The sequence below is a fragment of the Dermacentor albipictus genome, chromosome 1 (assembly GCF_038994185.2).
Source record: "Dermacentor albipictus isolate Rhodes 1998 colony chromosome 1, USDA_Dalb.pri_finalv2, whole genome shotgun sequence".
Lineage (NCBI taxonomy): Eukaryota > Metazoa > Arthropoda > Arachnida > Ixodida > Ixodidae > Dermacentor > Dermacentor albipictus.
In genome coordinates this window covers 299,625,216-299,648,128 of record NC_091821.1, presented here as the reverse complement: position 1 = coordinate 299,648,128, position 22,913 = coordinate 299,625,216, and the positions used below count along the sequence as shown (strand labels likewise).

The 22,913-nt window shown below is 48.3% G+C and overlaps 2 protein-coding genes across 6 annotated transcripts in view; one reads left to right on the top strand and one right to left on the bottom strand.

The window, feature by feature from the left end:
• The window catches only part of LOC135916817 (uncharacterized), a 93,632-nt gene that overhangs the window by 8,814 nt on the left and 61,905 nt on the right, over positions 1–22,913 (bottom strand). Inside the window, exon 1 of one of the 5 annotated variants that reach the window (XR_010569073.2) lies at positions 10,973–11,161. The exons of 3 other annotated variants lie outside the window; for them this stretch is intronic. The gene's annotated coding sequence lies outside the window, so the exon portion shown is untranslated. Of the gene's footprint in view, positions 1–10,972; positions 11,170–22,913 lie in introns of those variants that run through there. One more of the 5 variants, XM_065450254.2, reaches the window with a different exon arrangement.
• LOC135916807 (parathyroid hormone/parathyroid hormone-related peptide receptor-like) overlaps positions 11,220–22,913 on the top strand; it is a 972,783-nt gene continuing 961,089 nt past the window's right edge. The window contains exon 1 of the mRNA XM_065450244.2: positions 11,220–11,356. Within this exon, the coding sequence (XP_065306316.1) occupies positions 11,315–11,356 (42 nt within the window). The 5' untranslated portion in view covers positions 11,220–11,314. The remainder of the gene's footprint in view (positions 11,357–22,913) is intronic.

The following is a 22,913-nucleotide window of genomic DNA, read 5'->3' as shown; positions in this document are numbered from 1 at the left end:
GCGCCCGATATTCGCTGCAGGCCGTGAAACAACACAACCGAAAGTGACGGGTCCATAGTGTAAACGTGCTTTCCGAAGCAGACGACCGAGCTTGGTACGACCCATTTTAGCGCAGAGGGCGCTTTTTAGCACCTTTTTCGCAGCGCCCCCTGGACAATGCAAGAGCCCCATATGCTTCGCATAAAACTTAGCCAGCACAATGTGTTGGCGGGCTAGTTGGTGCGGATCCATAAATACTTCGTTTAGCGCAAAACAACGGACACAAGAAAGGCGACAGGACAAGGCGCTACTCTCAACTGACATCATTTTATTGCGTCACTCCACTCATTCACTTTCGTTGGTGCGTACACAAATAATATTCGGTATTTTATGTTGCAATATACAAAATTGCACAGCACGAATCGTTCACTCTGACAACTTATAACTGTTTCCTCAACTATAACCAAACCTTTCTTAATAAACATACAGCAACCAGCCGTTGTGCCAAGGGCATGACTAACGCATACAGTATAGCGGTCCCTGAACTGTGCAACCATACCATCAGTCTTACTCTCACTCTATTTTAGTCTCTTGAATCGCCAATATATCTAAATCTTCTTCCAACATTATGCGTCGGAGCTGACGCTGCTGCCGCCTCGCCCTGAGACCTCTAACGTTGAGGGTTCCCACGCCGTATGGAGCTAACGACATAGCCATTTCAAAGAGCAAGAGTAAAACAACAGTAAGGCCCCCAGCAAATAGCAACCCTCACAAACCGAGCGCCCCGTCGGCACGACAGCTTCAACGGGCACCTGCGACGCCAGTCGCGTTGCTCACTGCGTCGCCTGCCCTTCTCGGGTGAGCGACGCTGACCGCTGCGCTGGGGTGGACTTCCCTTTCTTGGCCCGGGTCGGCCGGACCACCATCCACAGCGGCTTCAGGCATTGAACATTGTCAGGCGGTGTCTCCTCATCTGGAGCATCGCTTCGGTGCCGCTTGGAAGGTACGGCTGGCTCCTCAGTGACCGTCTCATCCGGCGTCCCATATGGCATCTCTGGCTCCGTGTCCATCTCCACGTTAAACGCGTCACACCCGTGGTCCGTTTTTTCGGGCGCTGGTGGTGTCCTCTCTTCTTAGTTCATTCTTCTTCTTGCTCTGTGCTTTCTTCCTGCCGAGGCGTCCTGTGTCGATGTGGATGGCGTTGCCACCTTTTTCGCGACACTTGCCACCTGATCAACCGGCGTTTCCAAGGACGCTGTCACTTTCTCCGTTATCTCCTCTTCCATCAACTTGAGACCTTCGTCGTCAAGTTGCGAGCTACCAGTAACTCTTGCATACGTACGTACGCTATCACGTGCTTCATGGCCGAATTCCCGGCACTCAGAACACCTTGGCACTCTGCAGTGTCCTGCAATGTACTTTGAGACAGCGTACTGCCAAGTTCCAAGGGTCTGCACCTCGGAATATTTTTTAGTGCTAAGACACATAAGCCGGAAGTTCCCTTTCGAGCCATTATTTCTGAAAAAGGAACTTGGCAGTACGCTGTCTCAACCTTTTTGCATAATGTATTGTCTTCAGTTCGTCTTAACGACCCCTTCCTGATAAGACATTCGGAAGAAATTGTGGCCTTTCTAACAGAAAATAATCCAGGAAAATGCTCAGCGATCAGTGTTGATGTCAAAGACCTTTTTTATTCGCTTCCGCAATCGGAACTACTGTGTAGTGTTAAAGAAGCACTGACGCTCAACAATGATGAGTTCCGGTTTTCTCAGGACTGTGGGATGCCTGTGGAATCTTTTTTAGAACTGTTGTTGTTTTACATAGGGAATACTGTTGTAAAATGGGGTAGTTCTATATATGTACAAAAATCGGGAGTTTTATTGGTTCTAAAGTTGCGCCTCTTTTGAGTGACATTTACCTAAGTCGCGTTAATAGAAAACTACAAAACAATCTTAAGGAATTGGCCGTGCATGTGTTTAGATACGTAGACGACTATCTCGTGTTTTGTTCTTGCGATTACTATACCAAGAAAGCAACGGATATTTTAAAGGTTTTTAGGGAATGTGGTGGGGGCCTAGGTTTCACGCTAGAAATTATCCAGGGCAACAAATTACAATTTCTAGATCTGTGCTTAACGTTCCAGGATGAGCATGTCTGTTGGCATTATTCGCCTAGGGCCAAGAAGCCACTGCTAGAATTTTCTTCTTGCCATTCTAAACTTGTTAAACAGGGGATAGCTTATTCAACTCTTAGGTCTGCCATTACTAAATCATGTCCGCACAATATGCAACAAAGTTTTTCACAACAGATAGAAAGGCTTGGAAAGGCTAGCTATCCCGTGCATCTATTATCACTAACCTGCGAAAAACTTGTAAAATGGGTAAAAGCCCTGGTAAGAAACAAGAAAAACAGAAGAAAAAAGATACAAAGTTTGCGTTAGTACCCTACGTACATAGATTATCCCATGGTTTAAGAAATGTGGCCAATAGGTATGACGTCAGTACCGTTTTCTCGGCCCCACGAAAGTTGGCTAACATGTGCCCTTTGATAAATAGGAGACTTGAACAGGAAGGCAAAAAAAGAAAAGATGATTGCGGAGTTAAACATGTGTCCCCTTTAGTGCCTTGCAACACGGGCATAGTTTATCAGATTCCACTCGAATGTGGGAAAGCTTACATTGGACAGAGTGGTAGATGCATTACCATTAGACTAAAAGAACACAAACATTCACTAAACAACCCTAACGCATCACATTTAGCCGCACATTGTTTCGATTGTGGATGCAAACCTTTCTTTAAAGACACAAAAATTCTTTCTAGACACAGATGCCAAACCACGAGGGAAATTATCGAGGCTTTCCACATAAAAAGATTAGGAGACACTTGCGTCAGTCATGCTTCGTTGTCTCTGTTAGATTGCGAATTCCAATACCTTCGCAATACGTGTACTAATCTGAAATAATTTTTGTTCTTTGACTTCCATACCCACTGACATGTTTAACTGATGCTTTTACATTGTCATGTTCTGATGCAACGGTTTTTGCAATCACCTATATATATGTTCTTCGTTTCAATAAAAATATAGTTGAGAGTTAGCGCTCGTCTTGTCTGCTCCTTTCTGTGTCCGTGTTTCACTTCGCGCTAGAAGCCAAAATCATGTCCTTGAGAAAGGCTCACACGTAATTGTACATACGGGAGATACAGTGGGGGTGGGCCAGGTTCCCAAGGATGAGACCATGCGAAACGTTATCGAAAGCTCATTTGACATCAAGCGCCAAAACAGCTCTCTTCTGAGCCATGAGGGGGGGGGGGGGGTTAACGAGATCCTCTTTTATCTGAAGAAGAACATCGTGAGCAGACAAATGGGGGTGAAATCCAAACTGTGTGTGGGAGAAGAAATTTTTCATCTCCAAGAAAGGTTGAAGCCCGTTTTAGGATTACACAATCAAGCAGCTTTCCGATGCACGATGTGAGGGAAATCGGCCGTAAATTTTGGATCGACAGGGGTTTTGCGGGCTTGAGCATAAAAGTGATCTCGGCACGTCTCCATTCTAGAGGAAGAGTGCCGGCGTGCCATTGCTGATTGTACATAGCACAAAGCGTTTCCAGGTCCTTATCCGGGAGATTTCGCAGTAGAGTATAACGTATCCCGTCCTCGCCGGGTCCGATGTCCCTATGAATGTCTGCGAGTGTGGCTTTGATTTCTTGGACAGTTATGTCAGTGTCTAGCGGGTCACTTTCTTCTCTACACGGATAGTCCGGATAGCTTGGCTTAGAGCCACGGGAGAGATACCAGTCCTTCAGGATCTGGTCTCCGTCTCCTCCGTACTGGTGGAGGAAAATTTGAAGCTGCCGGTTTTTATGGGATTTCGTGTTTCTCGGTTTTATTAGCGACCGAAGGATTGCCCACGTTCTCGCGGTGCCCAGCGTACCACTTAGCTTACCACAAAACGTTTGCCAGTTAGCACTGGTTGGCTGGTCTGCGTATTCCTGGGCTGCTCTAGTAATTTGGGATATTCTGTAGCGCAATTTTCGATTGAACTTTTGCCGCTTCCATCGCCTAGTGAGACCTCGGCGCGCGTCCCGCAGATGTAGGAGATGCGGGTCAACCTCGGGGGTCTCTGTCGTCGTGGTTATGCGGCTAGTCGTTTTCTTTAGATCACTGCAAAAATCACTGAGCCAATTGGCATAATTTTTGGGGCTTTCAGCTCCTGTGGCTCGATCCTTACGGATTTCGCGAAGTTTGGTCCAATTTGTAATGCAAATTTTCTTTTAAGGGCGTTTGTAACTTGTGTGATTGATGCGGATGATGAGAATGTGGTGATCGCTACCCAGCGTCTCGCCAGTTTTCAGCCACTCGCCCTGCACCCCCCTCGTGAAAGTGAGATCCGGCCAAGTGTCTCTCTCGATGCTATTTCCCTGACGACTAGGCTGGGTATGATCTGTTATGAGGGTGAATCGGTGATTATGTGTGAGGTCGCAAAGCCGGGTGCCCTTTGGTGTGTTACTGCGATAGCCCCAGGCCACGTGTGCGGCATTGAAGTCACTGCACACTATGGACACCGGGCCCAACTTGATGAGTTCCAAGAGTAGATACTGAAAATTGTCCCACCAAGCCCGAGGTGCACCGTATACATTTAAGATGTACAGGCTATTTTGTCTCGTGTCCGCGGGGAGAACCTCAATAATTTGATGAGGGATATCCGACGTGAGAGTAGTATGGGTATAGGTGAGTTTCCTGGACACAAGCGCGCACACTTTCGCCTAGTCCGAGCCCCTAATGGCCTCGTAGCCACTGATAGTTGCAAAGGTGGCGCCCGGCTCTTGGAGAAGTATGATGTCCGGCGGTTCTGACGATGCGGCAACGTACTCCTGCAAAGAGCCCCGTTTAGATGGGTACCCCCTGCAATTCCATTGCCACGTCGTCAGTCCCGCCGTTCTATTTTGCATTTGCATTGCAGGAGCCATCATTCTGTAGCTGGGCTGGGCGAACGTACGGGTGAGTGCGCGCGCTTGTCGCTAGTGACGGCGCTGAGGTTGGTGTAGCGCGTGAGAATAGTGAGGATGAGGAGGATGATGATTTAAGGGGAAGGGGTTGTGCCGTGAGCTCTCTCACGCTCTGCCTGAGTTCGTTAGTAATTTCATGTAGCATTGGTTTCAGCACGGTGGTTTGGCAGTCTACAAAGGCGGCTCGGATCATTTCCTTCACCGCCGTGAGAATGCTTTCTCGCATCTCCTGTATAGGTCGGCGCAATTCTCGTCGAAGCTCTTGCTGGAGGTCTCGGCACAATGCAGTTGTGGACTGGGGAGGGATCTTCGCGCGAGACGCCTGGGTTTGGGATTGGGTTTGTGGTAGGGACTGAGGTTCGGATGAGTGTGAAGGAGATTTGCGCAGTGAAGGTGGCGGGCCCTCCGCCCAACTTACCCCTTTAGGTCCCGCTCGCCCTTCGGGCGCTGCTAATGGTAGCTGTTGCGGTAGTGGTGGCAGCTTCTTCTTGGCCGGTGGTGGTGCCACTGGTGGTGGTGATGATGGTGGCGATGAGGAGGATTATGAATATGATGGCGGTACCCGCTCGCGGTTCTTAGAACACTCGCAGGGGCCTCGGCTTGAGATCGTGACCAGGATCGGGACCGAGATCGGGACTGCGATCGGCTTCGTCGCTCTCTAGATTGGGCCAGAGGACGATGCTGTTGCCGTTTTTGTTTCTCGAGTTCCTGGTGCACTCGTTGCTTGTTGCGTGGCTTTCATGCCCGGCCCGGACAGCTGGGATCGGTTGTCGGATGATCCCCTTTGCACGTCAGGCACCGGGGCTGGCACTGGTGAGGTTCGATGGTGGATGGGTTTTCAGTCCCATATGTGGTGCAGCGCTTGATGCTTGGCGTGGGGCAGATGTCCGCACGGTGGCCCACTGTGAGGCATACGCAGCACACCTGCGCCCTCAGGGTGTGTATGTAGCATCGGTACTCATCCCCATAATACCTAACGTAGCGCGGTACCCTGAGGCCACAAATGTTATGATGGCCGTGGTTGTTCGCCCCATCATGCGAGCATGGAGGATTTCCAGCCCAGGTGCCAACATGTGGTATAAAATTTCGGTTGATGTAGTCCCCGTGTCGGTACCCGTGATGATTCCTTTGCAGGAATTATCGGGGGAGGCGATGTATGTTGAGATGGGGTAGCGATGCGGGCCAAGTGCAAGCGATGTCATCTTGTTAAGGCTGGTCGCTATTCTTTCACTTGGCGTGCTCATGAGGGCGATGTTTTGGGCACGTTGAACACGTAGGTGATGTTCGCCGATCTCTTGTTCCTTGAGGCGCACCTCGATGCCGACGGCGCGAGTCAGAGTGTGGCGAGGCCACTCACCGAATGTGAGACCGTTTCTCGGGCGCAGGATGACTTTAAAATCGTCAATGGGCAGAAGTGGGGGCCTCTGGGGTCATCGTGGTAGGGTTTGGTTCGAATGCTGCGTCTCTTGGCGGCGGGCTGCTGGGTCAGACTTAGCGTCGACGCGGCGTGTCCGCCGGCCGCGAGCAGTGAGCCATGATCCATCCGCCGGGTCTTCTGGATATCCTTCTGTTGCTGGATCGTCGCCGTTGGTAGCTTCCACATCCATGATCGTGGTCACCAGGTTTTCGCGGTGTTGGACAAGGTCGGCTGTCCCTGGACGCCGATCCTGACCACGCTGAGGCTTAGCTCGAGCACTACGGCTCAGAGACGCCACGAGCGTCCCTGCTGCATCGGTGGTGATCTTGACGTCGCCGTGGAAGGTTGCGGGAAGCGTCCATTGCCATGCTCGGAATAGGGCGAGGAAGAGCGCGTGAGACGCTGTAGCGTCTGCTGCTGACGCAGGAGCTCCAAACCTCACGTCCGCACACGATGGTAGCTCCGAGTCGACTCTTCTCTCTCGGAGCGTCATCCGCACAATACGCGTGGTAGACTCAGCTTGCTTGAAGCCCCTCACCTTCCAATCCTGTTGTCGTACTTCTTCCACTTCGTCTCAGTGGTCGAAAGCCTTCTTGAATGCTTCCCCGGTAACGTGGAATGGAACCCAGTGCACTTTGAGTGTGATGTCTTGTTGCACTGGGTCAATGACGGCGCAAAAGCGCCCTTTTACCTCTAGGCCACCCGCTTTAACCAACACTTCTTTCACCTCTGGAGTTCGTAGCTTGATGAGCCACACATGGGTCATTTGGAAGGGCCCATTACCGGCCACGTCTTTCAGTACACCGAGTTCTTGCAGCGGGTCACGGAAATCTTCGAGGCGGTATGGTCTCCCAGCAACGTCACAGTGTAAGAAGAAACACTACTTCATAGTTTTGCCTGATGTCAAAGTCGGTAGTACATACCGATAGGCCCGTGGGGGGACAGGAGACCTGTTACCGTGGCCAGACGCCGCCGCTGAAACCGCTCTTGCAGAGCTGGACATCTTGCGTCCGAAGGCATCCTTGTCCAGAGGCAGAGTCGCTACGCCTCGCCAGCAGATGGAAATAGACAGATAATTTGCCATGTCAAAGCCGAGAAGCTGCTTGTTTCGCAGAGCTACGTCTCGTACAGACATGGTTGATGCGGTATCGCCCAGCAACTAAAGCTCACGCCTGTACCTGAAAGAAAACGTTGCTGTCAGTATTCAGCAGTATTCTTGGAAGTGCCACATCATCGATTTTCCTTTGCGATTGCTATTTTAACTTCGAAAAAAAGTCCTAAATGAACCGCCGACCCGGGACGGTGTATGGGCTGTTACTGCCAATTTCGATAGCCGTTTCTTGTTCTTCACGCAAACGATATGCAACGTTTCCTTAGTTCTGTTATGTCTTTCAGTCAACCCGCCTGTATAGTCAGATATCTTAGTCAGAGAAGCGCAGGCTAGTGCTAGGAGCCTTCGGCGATAACAAATATACCTGTGTTTATGACGCGTCACATCTGCGGTCATCGCTTCTTGTGCTGGCACTGTGCACATGAAATTTTTTTTTATTTAGGAACAGCGATGCGAAAGGTCAAATATAGAGTGATTTATCCTTGTTGGATTTCTTGATTCGTGAGCCTAGACGCGCCGATAGTGTGAGGACGGACTCGGCGGATACGCTAGGCCTAAGCTTCGGTGGGGACCGATCTCGGCGCGGGTAGCTGGCGAAAGCTAAAATGTGTGTATTTGAGCCTCAGAACTCTTTTTGGTTCAATAGGGAAAGTGGAAGCGCACGAATCACCTCAGCATTGTTATCGGTGCGATAATATCAGTCAGCGATAGGCTTTGAACTCGGGGTCCGTTCGCGCGCGTCTGAACGACTTCTGCATTTGATGGCCACTTAACACTGCGACAACAGCGCCAACTCCCAGTCATATCTTACTTGCGAACTACTAAAAAACGCGGCGCCCTCTGCGTTTGCGTGGTTTCGTTTAAGAATTGAGCTATCCGCCCAGTCAAAAGGGAAAATGAAAAAGAAAACGAAAGTTATCTTCAGTTTAAAATGTTCATCAATAAACAGGGCAGCTCACGCACCTTTATTCCAAGCTGCGATACGAAATAGGGTTTTATAACCCCAAGATACAGCGTTATTTAGGACAAGAGACTAGTATCAAGCGATGAAATTGTATAAAGCATTTAATATTCAGCAGTGCTCGTCCTTGCGTACTGCAACCAGCGCGACACAAACACAACCAGTGCAGTTTCCAGTGCGAACCAGCGACCTGCAGCGGGAACCAGCGCCTGCACAGCACAAACCAGTGCGCCCCGGCGTCATGGGAGTGGAACCAGCGTTTCTTCCACTGGGACGCAGCTCTTATCCAGCGTTCTCACTGGTGTCCCAGTGAGTTCCAGCGAGTGCCAGCGTACCCAGTGCGACACAGCGCCAAAAAGCGCGCTGCATGGTTTCACGCTGGAAGAAGCTGGTTTTTGCAGTAGGGAAGGAAAGCAGTTGGTGTGCAAAGTGGGTCTCGAAATCCTACGTAAGAGGTCTTCATCAGCCGCAGCTTGCGACGCAAGCGCCTGAAGGTATTCTTTTGTGGGAGGGAAGCACCGGCGCTTGACTCGTCAGACTGAGCGACCGTGCCATCGGCATCAAACTCCGACGCTGGTAGGCGTGTCGACAAGTGTTGTGTGTTGGGCCTTGTCGGCGCTGATGCCGCCGCTGGTTCCATCAAGGTTTCCGCAGCGGTCGCGGCAGCAGGATAGACGGTGGTGAAGTGGCTGTCGCGGGCGTCTTGATTCAGGTGAACAGAAGTCACCAGTGCCACCAAATGTAACGTAGATTGATACGCATATACGGTCTTGTCCTGCGCGGCAAAACCGACACATATTCTAGCTGCTGCTGCTGCTGCTGCTGTTGACGGTGATGGTGATTATGATGGTGGTGGTGGCGCCTTATTGAATGGCACAAACCCACTGTGTGGAAGAGGCCACGAATTTGGTGGTAATATGATGAAAAAAACAATGTGCAAATAGTAATCGAAGACGCGATACAAACCGACAGTAAATGAAATAAAATAGTGCGTAATAAGGTAGTCAACTAGAGTAGCAAGAACTTACTATTAAGAATACCTAAAGTAAATGGTCGATGGAAGGAATAAGTAATCAAATGAAAGTTTGAATGGTATTCATGATATTAATATCATGACCGATCTTTTATACTCGTCCTAATGTCATGACCGAGCTTTTATGTTCGTCATGCACTCTTGTTATACTATGCCAACTTTGGTACATACCAATACGTAAGCGGCTGTTTCATGACGTACATGCTACGCATGTCAAGACATTCATGTCATGACCTATCATGTATGTTCGTCATACACTCTTGCCATACAATGCCGATTGTGGTACATAACGATTGGTAGATCTGGTGGAATTCAATACATTGTTAGTAGATAAAAGAAAAACTGCCGCTTTAATTCACTCACGAACTCGCATAGTACGTCAGAAAGCGGTACTTTACTCTGCCAGCTTTCGTTAGAACATTGATGTCCGCTCACCCTTTATAATAGGTAAATTCTACAAAGCGTACATTTATTATATCCTACTTTATTTTAGAAATATATTTTAGCGGAATAAATTGTTAGGTGAGTTCAACCATGTTCGTGGATACGAAAACATGAGGACGAAGTGCGCGAGAAGCTAGGCAAACAATGCCACGAGCGCTCGCAGTCATGAGTTTGTGAAGATATTTGTTGCATTTTATTCGTGTTTCGGTTATTTTCGGTGCGTATTGTGATTTCAGGGAAAATATATTAAAAAGCTGCATTGCTTTCTTTGCTCCAAACAGTTTACTTGCAGTAGAAACGTGTGGCGGTGCCTTCTTATGTACGTGTAAGGCTCCTCGGGTCCTAAAATGTCGTCGACTCGTTGTAACCTTCACCAGAGTCGGCACTGCCAGGAGACAAAGAGGTATGTCACGAGCAAAAGCGTCATTTTCTTTACGAAGAATAGTTTCTCAATTTAAATTTATCATTGCATAATAGAGTTTCGAATGACGCAGGGAAAGAGTGATCGTATAGGCGCAGAAATAATTCTACATTTCAGGAGGCGTCAACATTAAGACAATCGATTTGATAAAACACATTAATTTGTTATGAATTGAGCCGTGCTTGTTTTCGGCGTGACTCTTATGCCATTGTACAGTCACTGGAACACTTACCTTTTATTAGCATAGGACTGTACCGATACGACAGCCATCGTAGAATAAGAACATCCTGCCACGACATCTCCAGAATTATTTTTTGCTTAACCAATACGGTAGTCGCCAGCATGGACAATACATGGCGTTAGCTATAACAAATCTCTTTCTCCGCAGTTATCGGTGCCTTTATTTTCAGTCACCTTTCGGAAGGTCGCTGAAACATAAGCATGGCGATATCACGTGTTCGAGCTCTTCCCTCCTCATCCTGCTGCTTGTGTGTTTCTCGTGCATCGTATACGCTTCCATAGACACGAGGACTGTAAGAATCTCGCTGCTTACTATTGCACAAAGTAAATGTAAGAGTATCGCTGCGACACTTGGCTTACCGGTACGGTAACTTCAGCAAATTCAATACAATGAACCCACGCTGTAGCCTGTAAGGTTCGCTGCAAAGCTTGGCCCCAACTGCCTCGCACGCTCCATTTTGTCACTGTCGCGACAGCGCAGCCGGCGGGCACATGGTTTGCGTCTCGGAGGCGAATCAGACGACCCCGCCCGACGTCGGTTGGAGTGGCCGACGCCCTCGCCCTCGGCGACGCACCCCGTGTGCCTGCTTATCGCCGGACGCTATTTTATGATCGAGGCTAGGAGGCGCGGTCTGGTGCTTTACTCGTCGGTGGCGCGAAGTGTAGCGAGGCGACAACGGATGTCACTGCGCCGCCGCCGCGATGGTGCCCTTGTACGACGAGGTGCAGCAGTCGTCACTCAGGGTGAGTGTTCGACCTTCTTCCCCGCTCGTTACGCTCTCTTTCGCGCGCTTATCGGCTTGTGTGGCACTCCCGCCCTTCGACGAGTGCCGGTTGCTGCGGGTCTTCGGCGCGTGCTGATTTGGAGCAACGAGTGCGCAACACCGAACGCATTATGCGAGCAGTTGGCCGAAGCTGCACCATGTGCACGCCTTCACTGGGAGTCCGCGCCTACCCTAGCGGCGTTCGGTCACCGTGCTGCTTTCGCGCTGTATTTTGTCACTGCACGTGACTTTACGTCAGTATAGCTGATGAGCATGTGATATATCTTGAGTAACGTGAACATCTGAGCGAGTTGTTTGTCACGATTCATTTTCTAGAAGCACCGAAGACGGGAGAAGGATTTCTATGAAGATATAAATTGCAAGCTGATATGGCGTTCGTTTGCCGCTTCCATTCCAACCGAGGCATCGACACTATACGCATCCATGCCAGAGCGTCCGCGTAATAGTGACGTTGTGGAAACACTTTTCATAAGAACACAATTTCACGAAAAGCCCGAACTACTGTTATTTCAGAACTGCGAGCAACGCTTTATATGAATTCTTGTTGCTGACTGATATGGGGAGTCACGTTTTTTTCCTCAATGAAACCACTAACACATAATTTCTGAGTCACTAAGGGTCCTCTTTAGAGTGCTGCTAACGTTTCGGTTATGTATGAATACAACCAGCAAAACGGGGCCATGGCTTCACAGTAATTTTTCCTAGCTCTCGCAAAGGAGTGCTTTTGAGCCTGAAAATTATGGATACTTTACAACATACACCACATGGGTGTTTTCTAACGACGTCAAATACTGACATTATTCTCCGCCCCTTCATGCCTTCTTGAGGTATGTTCGAGATAAAATTGACGTGCTTGAACAATTATAAGAACACGGGACGTTTATGTGTCCATGTGAAGTTCTTAGGACTTGTTTTATTTCACCTGAAATCTACCTCAGCTGCTTGGCAAGATTACATTTTCACCCAAAAGTATCTTTCTTGCATTTCCGCTGCTTTAACGGATTTATTTTTTTTTTCGCTTACCTCAATTGACGCGGAAATACATCGCCGCTGCATTTCTGTGCGTCCATGATTTGTGGTTGTTTCCTAGAATGAAGTTGAAATAGAAAAATATATTGAAGACGCTCTGCAGGCTCTGGAAGAGGGCCTAAGAGCTATAATTGTCACTCATGTTATTCATGCGAACGATTGCATCAGATCGCTAGGCAGTAACATTTATTGTTTAGAGTGTTACAGGTGTTGGCAATATGAGCCAGAAAACTACTGTCCATTCGGCGCGTACGAAGTTCGCTATTTACCTGGTTGGGGCATCGCAAACAGACAAGGAGCGAGGCATTCACGCGGCTCCCATCCTGTCTGCAGAGTATCAAACGGCTGCACAGCTCGGAAACAACTGAAATTTCAAACAGAAGTCCGCGCGCTTCTCCCCCACCAGAGAGTGGAGGTGAGATGCACAAATGCCTTTGCGTATTACGCACTGTCTGCAGCGCCATCAGTTAGAGCGCGCGAGTTCGGTAAGCGACTCACATTTCTCATGGGACTTGGTGAAGGGCTTCTATGACAGATATAGCCAATATTACAATCATTGTGAAAAACATATCATCACGAAACTGCCTTCATCTTCAAGCATTGACATCGCTGTCTGTTTCAGAGCTTTCCCTTTCAACATACTGAGTATGTCCAAGCACCTTAGCTCATAAACTCGTGCTTCTTGAACATGTATGATATGTTTATATTTTGTTGTGCCCTCTACTTGGTCAAATCAAGGCTCCAACGTCATGTACTATCCCGAATGTTTCGAACTGTCATGTCCACCGGCTTGATCCTATATTGAAGCTGCAGATTCCATCGCACTTCTCCCGCCGTGATGTAAATTTACTGTGCTGCCTCTGGTTAGGGATGGCTTCTACGAAAGCCTACTTATGCCTTATTGGAATGCCAAACACCTTTCTGTGACGCGTGCAACTGTGAACATACGATCGAACACGTGTTGCCTTCCTGTGATCTTTAGTACATCGAATGTGACGCTCTTCGGGGTGTGTTAAACCGATTAAACAACAGACCATTTTCAGAGACAAGGGGCCCTATAACGTAAAACTATTCCATTATGTTTTTATTCCAATCTCCCGATGTCAAAGTTGCGTAACCTCCGACGCAAGCATCGGGCGGTCACCCGCGGGGTTGTCTGAAGAGGCCAATTAAACGCTCTCCTCCTTCATAGGAGGTCACCTCTGTTCGCTTGAAAAACGAATAACATTGCCTACACTCAGCGGCTTGTCTTATCTAATTGGCTGACAAGAGGTGAGGAGCACGCTGAAGTTGACATGGATTCGATAGAACCGAGCCACTGCACTGAAACTCAATAACCGGATGAAGAAGGTGGGGCCGGCGTCTGCGATTGGTCCACTTTCCATTACTTAGCTTGCGGTGACTGGGCGAAACTCGCGGCGGCATGGAACGAACGCTTAAGAATGACGCTAAAACGGATCCTCAGCAAAGAAGAATTGGCAGAATGAGGTCGTAAACGTGCCGAAAATGCTCGAAAACGTTACACGGCCACGCTAGAAGTTTTATTACAAGCAAATAAACCCATGCTCTCCGGCAGGTGCGAGTAGCCAGCTCCTGAGTGATCGGCGGCAGCCATCTTTTATTCCTTTCGGAAATGGACGCAGCCTGCGGCTATTTAGAAGAAAATTCTGTTTTGTTCGGAATATTAATGCATCTTTAATGCGTACACGTCACTTTGACATGGTGAGTTCTTGCGGTTTTTGCGGTTTTGTGACAGGCAGGTGAAGTGGCTGCAGCCAGAAAGCTTTTGACCAATGGATGGGGGCAACTCGCAAAAAGGCGTCGAATCAGAAATAACTATTTTTTTTTTGGGGGGGGGGGGGCAACTCATGCGTAATCAGGGTGTACACGTCCTATTACTTGGGGAGGTATCGCGCTTTTTCTGTCGTCGCGTTACAGACAGGTCAAGTGTGGGAGGTCCAAAAAAGTTTTTGGCCAATGACGGAGGGATGATGACAGAATTTCAATAAAAAAGTTTGGAATAGTTTTACGTTATAGCGCCCAAGATTCTTGAACCATGGCCACAGGCGTTGCAGACTTACAAAGAGACGCGGGCATTGTTGCGGTTCATGAACTCGACTTTTATCAGTGACCGATTGTGGGCTTGAAGTCATAGACAACCACACATGTTCGCACTGAGACTGCTCTTTTCCCTCCCACTCATTTCTTTCTTCTCATCCCTTAAACCCCTTCTCCGGTGTACGGTAGCTAACCGGACCTGCGTCTGGTTTAAATCCCTACCTTTCTTTCCTTCGTTTCCTCTTCCACCTCCTATTGTGACCTCACGCGTATGTTTTATCGTAGTGTAATATCTTAAAGGATTAAGTATCACTAAGTCCAAGTGGTAATACTGTTTCTTGTACCGCTACTTTTCTTTATTAGGCGAGTGTAATAATGGGATAAGAGGGGCTCACTTTTTGTTAGTGACAGCCATACGAAGTAAGTGATAGTGAAGCCAGAAACAACACATTGTGGTTCATTATGAGGTTTCGTTGAAAATGTAAAAATCACAAAATATGCACATCATACGCGCAATTAATAAAGCTGGAATCTATGTGAAGCGAAGCTTCAGTGAACATTCTAATGAAATGCTATGCAACTAATGGCAATGTGTACAGTTCATTCTGTACAGCTTCTTAACTCGTGCAATATGTTTATCAATAACGAAGGTTCCAGCTTCAATGTAATACAATATTTGTTTATGCACTGCACTTTTCACAACTTATTCCGAAACGATGACACCAAATCAGGAGGATGCACAGTGTGAGACGACGGAATGAAGACTATGGATATCGTCACGTTCACGACGATAACATTATGAACACAATGATATAACAACAAATGTAATAATATGACAAAGAGACGGCCGCGTGATAATTATGGAATGACGACGACGTGATAATGGCGTGTCGACGCTAGAATGCTAACAATAACTTACTGACGATGACTGTGTGAAGACGACGTGATGATGATGATGATATGATAATGATGTAATGACATCGGTGTGACGGTAGTACCATGACGAAAGTGGGATGACGACGCTGGAATGATGACGACAGCATAACGACCTTGCTATGGCGACGCTGTAATGACGATTGTATGATCACGATTGTGTTATGACGACAGCACGACAACGGGATGATGGTAATGGAATGACGACGAGGAGGCATGAACGATGGAAGACGACATAACGATGATGGCCTGACTTCGAAAGCATGACGTCCACTCTACAATACGCAATAACATGAGAACGAAGACATGATCACCCCACTATTACCGCGAACTCAACTACAACAAAGAAATGTAGACACTCGTAAAACGACGGTGGGTTGGCGTTGAACGAATGAACAGGAATGCATGAGGACGACTGTAGGACGATGGCGCCTGTTACGTCTCAACACAACAAAGAACCCTAATTAGACGTTTACCTGGACAGGGCTGGGCAACTAAGCAATTGTATCATGATAGGATACAAGATACTCAGACAAGTATTTGAAATACAGATGCAAGATGTTACCGCAATTATTCAAATACAACATACATCGATCCATTAGCAAATTTCCTATTATGGATCTATATAATGTAGCAGCAAGCGCGTATGCACATTCCGAAATTTCTAAACTTCGGCCAACCTTGATTTATTTGAATGAAATATATTGTTACGGAAGGATGAACGAAGAGATGAAGAAGTTCGCGATACGCTGGCTGCTGCGGGTTGTTGGTGGTCAGTCATTTAAACTACTCGGACTCATTTTGTGTTTATATATATATATATATATATATAGTCATATAATGAGAAGCCAACAAACACTGACACCAAGTACAACATAGGGGAAATTGCATGTGCTTAATAAATGAAATAAAGTAATGATAAATTAATGGAAATTAAAGTGGATGATAAAACAACTTGCCGCAGGTGGGAACCGAACCCACAACCTTCGCATGTCGCGTGCGATGCTCTACCTATTGAGCTACCGCGGCGGCGTTTCCCCATCCACTTTTACGGGTATTTATGTGTACTAGTAGAACCCTGGGAGTGTTAGCCAGCGCCCCCACTCACAGACCTTGGCGGCGGACGTGGAACGTCTTTTTTGCCGCAGGCGTCACGAGAACGTGATCTTTTCGGGTGAAGGCAACTGGTCAATAAACCCACATATGCTACCTGAAGGCATCAATGTTGCCGGATGTGTATATATATATATATATATATATATATATATATATATATATATATATATATATATATATATATATATATATATATATATATACGGATCAAGGGACGCGTGGACTTGCCGTGTGAACCTGCTGACCTTCGCCAAGTCTCAGACAAAAAGCTTCTGTCTATGATAAACAAGTCGCTCAGCGCAAGGGAGTGCCATACCTTGGTGGATACGCTTTCTAAGCATCTGTCAGTGTTTGACTTTGCGCAGCCGGACAAAGCGTTCTCGATTCCCGAGTCACGAACGCGCCATACTATCGATACGGGATCTGCGCGCCCGATCAGGCAAAAGCCTTATCGCGTGTCGCCTAACGAGCGCAAGATAATCGGGGAACAAGTGAGTGACATGACGAAAAATGGGATAATACAAGAGTCCTCGAGTCCCTGGGCACCTCCGGTCATACTCGTCAGAAAGAAAGACGGTAACTGGAGATTTTGCGTCGATTATCGAAGATCAAACGCCGTGACTAAGAAGGATGTCTACCCGATGCCCCGGATTGATGATGCAATTGATTGCCTTCATTCGGCCTCTTATTTTTCTTCAGTGGACCTGCGCTCAAGATATTGGCAAATACCAACACACCCGACAGGCAGAGAGAAAACAGCCTTCATAATCCCGGACGGATTATTCGAATTCAATGTGATGCCATTTGGGTTGTGCAACGCTCCGGCAACCTTTGAAAGGTTCATGGACACCATTCTGCGTGGGTTAAAATGGAACATCTGTATGTGCTATCTTGACGACGTTGTTATATTCAGGCGCACGTTCAATGAGCACAATACGCTCCTGGATATTGTCCTCGACTGCATCAGAAACGCCGGCCTGGTTCTGAACTCCCAAGAAATGTAAATTTGGTGACCTTCAAACCCTTGTGCTGGGTCATCTTGTTGACAAAGACGGTATCCGGCCTGATCCCCTCAAGACGGCAGCTGTTGAGGCATTCAGTGCGCCGCAGTCAGTGCAGCAACTTCGTAGTTTTCTGGGTCCTTGCTCTTACTTTCGCCGATTTATTCCTGGTTTTGCTGACGTCGCTTATCCTCTGACAAATCTGCTACATAGAGACGCACGGTTTGAGTGGACACCCGAGTGCGAGTCTGCATTTCGTCAGTTGAAGTTCCTGCTGACCTCCCGACCTATCCTTCGCCACTTCAATCCTACTGCGCCGACAGAAATCCAGACAGATGCTAGTGGCGTTGGTTTGGGTGCCGTCTTGGTCCAACGTTATGACGACCGTCAGCACGTGATCGCTTATGCAAGCCGCTCATTAAGCAAACCTGAACGAAATTACACGGTGACAGAGCAAGAATGCCTCGCTGTAATCTTTGCAGTTCAGCGATTTCGCTCGTAGTTGTACGGACGCCCATTCCTAGTCGTCACAGACCACCATTCCCTGTGCTGGCTCGTGAATCTTCGCGACCCTTGTGGTCGCCTTGCGCGCTGAGCTTTGAGGTTGCAGGAATATAACTTCACTGTTGCCTACAAGAGTGGCCGAAAACATGCTGACGCAGACTGCCTTTCCCGTATGCCGCTTACTACGACGGACTGCGACGTAGACGATTTCGACCATCTCGTCGCTTCTGTGACATCCGCTTTTCCAGAAATCGATGCGTTCAAAGCAGAACAACGGACAGACACCAAATTAGAGCCACTCTTCACTTCTGCCCATTCAAGTGCAACAAGCAGCTACTGTCTACGTGACTGGCTCCTGTACAAAAGGAACTACTCAAGCACGGGTGCACGCTTCCTTCTAGTGGTGCCGGAGCGTCTCCGGCCAGCAATCCTTCAGGCTATGCACGATGACCCTACCTCCGGTCACTTAGGCACTGTGCGCACCCTTTATCGCATTCAAGAACGCTTTTACTGGCCCCGGATACGACATTCGGTTGAGTTGTATGTCGCCAGCTGCATACAGTGCCACCGTCGGAAACGCCCAACCACTGCCCCATCTGGTCTCCTTCAACCTGTGCCGCCTCCCAGCTCACCCTTTCGGCAAGTTGGAATTAATCTGTTAGGCCCTTTTCCAAAGTCATCTAAGGGGAACCGCTGGATAATTGTCTGCGCCGACTATTTCACGCGCTATTGCGAGACGGCGGCTATACCATCAGCCACCGCCACCGAAGTATCGCTCTTCTTACTTCACGCTATTGTTCTGCGACATGGACCGCCTGGTGTTATTATAAGTGACCGGGGACGTCAATTCACGGCGGATGTCGTGGAAGAGTTTGTGCGTTTATGTAACTCGCACCTCAGGCACTCGACGCCGTATCATCCGCAAACGAACGGCCTCACTGAGCGCACTAATCGGACAATCACAAATATGCTTTCCATGTGTGTTGCGTCCGATCACAAGAATTGGGATGAAGTTCTACCATTTATTACTTACGCCTACAACACCGCCAAGCACGAGACAACCGGCTACAGCTCCTTCCTTCTATATGCTCGGCCGCCCCGGTATACGCTCGACACTGTCCTCCCTTTTTATCACCACGACAATCCTACGGTCACCGATACGCTATGCCTCGCTGAAGAGGCTCGGAGACTTGCGCGTCTGCGGACTTTGGCATCACAAGAAAACTCCAAAGCCCACTACGACGCACGACATCCGCCTGTTGCATATCACCCTGGTGATCTCGTTTGGCTTTGGACTCCTACAAGGAAGCGCGGTTTGTGCCAAAAGCTGCTGGCAAACTACGGTGGACCGTATGTTGTCATCGACAAAGTCAGCGAAGTGAACTATACTCTCGCGCGGCTCACGAACAATGGTAGACGTTCGGCTAGGACACAAGTCGCGCATGTAGCACGGTTGAAATCATGCACGCCACGACAAGCTTGTTGACTCGCCCAGTGGGCTATATATATATATATATATATATATATATATATATATATATATATATATATATATATATATATATATATATATATATATATATATATATATATATATTGTAAATATAATCTTCTACGCTCCGAACATCCCCGTACCATATTGGTGAGAGGTGCGGGGTACCAAGGGTGGAAACGGAGCTCCGCAGTGGACGTCGCCTCACCGTCCGCACCGTGAATGGCGGTGAGCACTCGGGTTCAACGTCGTTGCCGCCTTCAACGTCATCGTCGCATGCTACGTCACTGTTACCTTCGGTTGTCGTTGTGCAAGCCAAGGATGCTGGAACTTTCTGCGGGACCGATGGCGCCGACGTTGAAGAGTGGGTTGCCATGTACGAACCCGTGAGTGGAGTCAACACATGAGACCCTACGCTTATGCTAGCTAACCTGTTGTTCTACCTAAAAGGTACTGCAAAGGTATGGTGCGAAAACCACGAAGAGGAGCTAACCAGCTGGGACCAATGCAAAAAGAAATTGACATAGTTCTTTGTCAAATCAGCCGGTCGTAATATTGCCGCAAAGCAGGAACTGGCCTCCCGTACCCAATCCCCCACGGAGTCTGATGTCTCGTAGATCAAGGACGTGCTGGTACTTTGTTGTAAGGCCGATCACGACATGACAGAAACTGAGAAGGTCGGGAAAAGAGTGCTGACAATTCCAGCACGCCAAAAGCCGACGCATCTTGCAACCATTCGCCAGACTTCACAATACTGCCGGAACGTCGACGTGTGGAGGTCAACCCGCACAACAGCCTGGGTCACCATCAGAGAACGTGGCGCGAATCGTCAGATGTGAACTGGATGCTATGGCGCCCGCAGCATTCTGTTCGCGTAGCCCTGATACTACCACATTTTCAATTCATCTCGTACAAGCCATCGTCCGCATGGAAATTGAAAACATTGGTTTACATTCTGTGTGTGCTGTCGCCCATCCCAGAGCTAACGAATGCCCGTCTACTATTTACACTTCACCCCGACGATTCTCTCCGCGTTATCGCAACTGGACTGACTGGAGAACTGCGGACGACCAGCCGATATGTTTCACATGCCACCGCATTGGTCATGTCGCTCGATACTGTCCAAACTCGTGGCCCTTAACACTTCGCACGCCGACTAAACTGAGCCACTTTGATGGAAATGCTCGCAATGTTTCGCCCACCGCCGAGTCTAACAGCGCCGACAACTCTGCTAGGAACACGTGGTACAGCCGCTCACAATCGCCGCACGGACACCAGTCTCATTCACCGCAAACACGTCGCCCATCTTCCCGTTCACCGCAGCCACGTCACTTTCCGTCCCCTGTGGCTTTTGGCCGCACCCTTCCGGAAAACTAAGAAATACAGCCCTCGGAGGTGGTGCTGCATTGCCTACTATCGCAGCAAATCCTCTGTCTGTGCCCAAAAGGCGAAGTGTAATAGATGTTAAAGTATATGGCGTACCTGTCCAAGCACTCGTCGACACTGGAGCCCACGTATCTGTGATGGGTGCTAGCCTACGTAGATATTTAACGCAGGTCCTCACCTCAGCAGCTGCCCGAGTTCTTCGTGTGGCCGACGGCGGCGTGCTGGTTGTTCTTGGAATGTGTATTGCGCGCTTAATTATAGCCGGCCGCCCTACTTCTGTCCTCTTTGCTGTGATCGACAACTGCCCTTACAATGTTATTCTTGGATTGGACTTTTTATCCACTCATTCTGCCTTCATCGACTGCGCGACCGGCGTTCTGCAGTTGGAACTGCCTCAACTCGCCAATGCTCCGAGCACCGCCGCACCGCACTTGTGCGCGCTTCACGATGTGCGTCTGTCACCCGAGGCAGTTACTTACGTCATGTTGACCGCCCAGCTACAGGTTCCTGACGGTGAATATGTGCTTCGCCCCGTCATCGACATGCTTTTGAACCGAAACGTTTCTGTTCCGCATAAGTTGGTCACGGTTACTAACAACGGCGTCGTTCTACCGCTTGTGAATTTTAGCCTGTGCCCTCAAGTGATTCCGGTGGGCATGTTCCTGGCCAGCATTTCTAATGGTGCCGAATTTGACATTGAGAGTCTGAATGCTGTGAGTGGCGTATTAGCGCCAATTGCAGCTCACAGCTCTGGTTCCTTAACGGATGACTTCGCGAAAATGACTGCACTTGACCTCACCACTGTACAGGTTACGGACATACGTCACTTGCTTGCATCGTACAGTGACATCTTCGATTTCGGCGACACGCCCTTAGGCCAAACATTTGTCGTTCACCACCGTGTAAACACTCGAGAGACGAATCCTATTCGTCGGCGTCCCTATCGGGTACCGCATGCTGAACTTCGAGTCATCCGATCAGAACTGGACAAACTTTTTCGCAAAGGGGTCTTGAGCCATCAGCCAGCCGTTGGGTTTCACTTGTCGTCCTTGTGGAAAAGAAAGATGGTACTTGGCGTTTTTGCGTCGATTATGGCCACTTAAACAAGACCACGAGAAAAGACGTCTACCCACTGCCGCGCATCGATGACGCCTTGGACTGCTTGCATGAAGCTAAGTACTTCTCGTCCATTGGGCTTCGATCTGGCTACTGGCAGATTTCAGTTGATAAAATGGACCGCGAGAAGACGGCCTTCATCATACCGGATGGCTTATTTCAGTTCAAAGTCATGCCCTTGGGCCAATGCAATGCTCCTGCAAAATTTGAACGCATGATGGACTTTCTTCTGCGAGGCTACAAATGGACCACCTGTCTTTGTTTCCTTGACGACGTTATTGTTTTTTCACCCACGTTCGGCAGCCACCTTACCCGACTCGCTGCAATTCTTGCTGTCTTCCGAAAAGCCGGCCTTCAGCTGAAAACCACGAAGTGTCAATTCGGGCGCAGCAGTGGCGTAGCCAGAAATTTCGCTCGGTGGGGGGAGGGGGCGAGGGCTCTTACGTTGCAGCTCGGCATCCCTATTAACAGGATTAACAGGATAGATACTTTAGCTCGGGTGCTCCTATCTAAATACATGTAGAAAGAACATTCGTTTTTCTTGGCAACCACTGCACGAAATTTGACGAGGTTTATTGCATTTAAAAGAAAAACATAAATTCTAGTGGCTGTTGGTTTGGATTTTTCATTTAGGTTGTCACTTCGTTATTGAACATTGATCAAAATCGCAAATTTTTTGACAACGATACTATCAAGCTTAAAACTCGGTAACTCAACAACGATAAATTATATCACAATTTTGTGAATTCCATATAACAGTACATCTACAGCGGGCGAAATTGATATGCTACACATGAACCTAAAAAAAAACTTAAGTACTATTATGGAAACACGGCCTTTGCAGAACCCTTGCACATAACGCAATCAATTCACGTAAGATA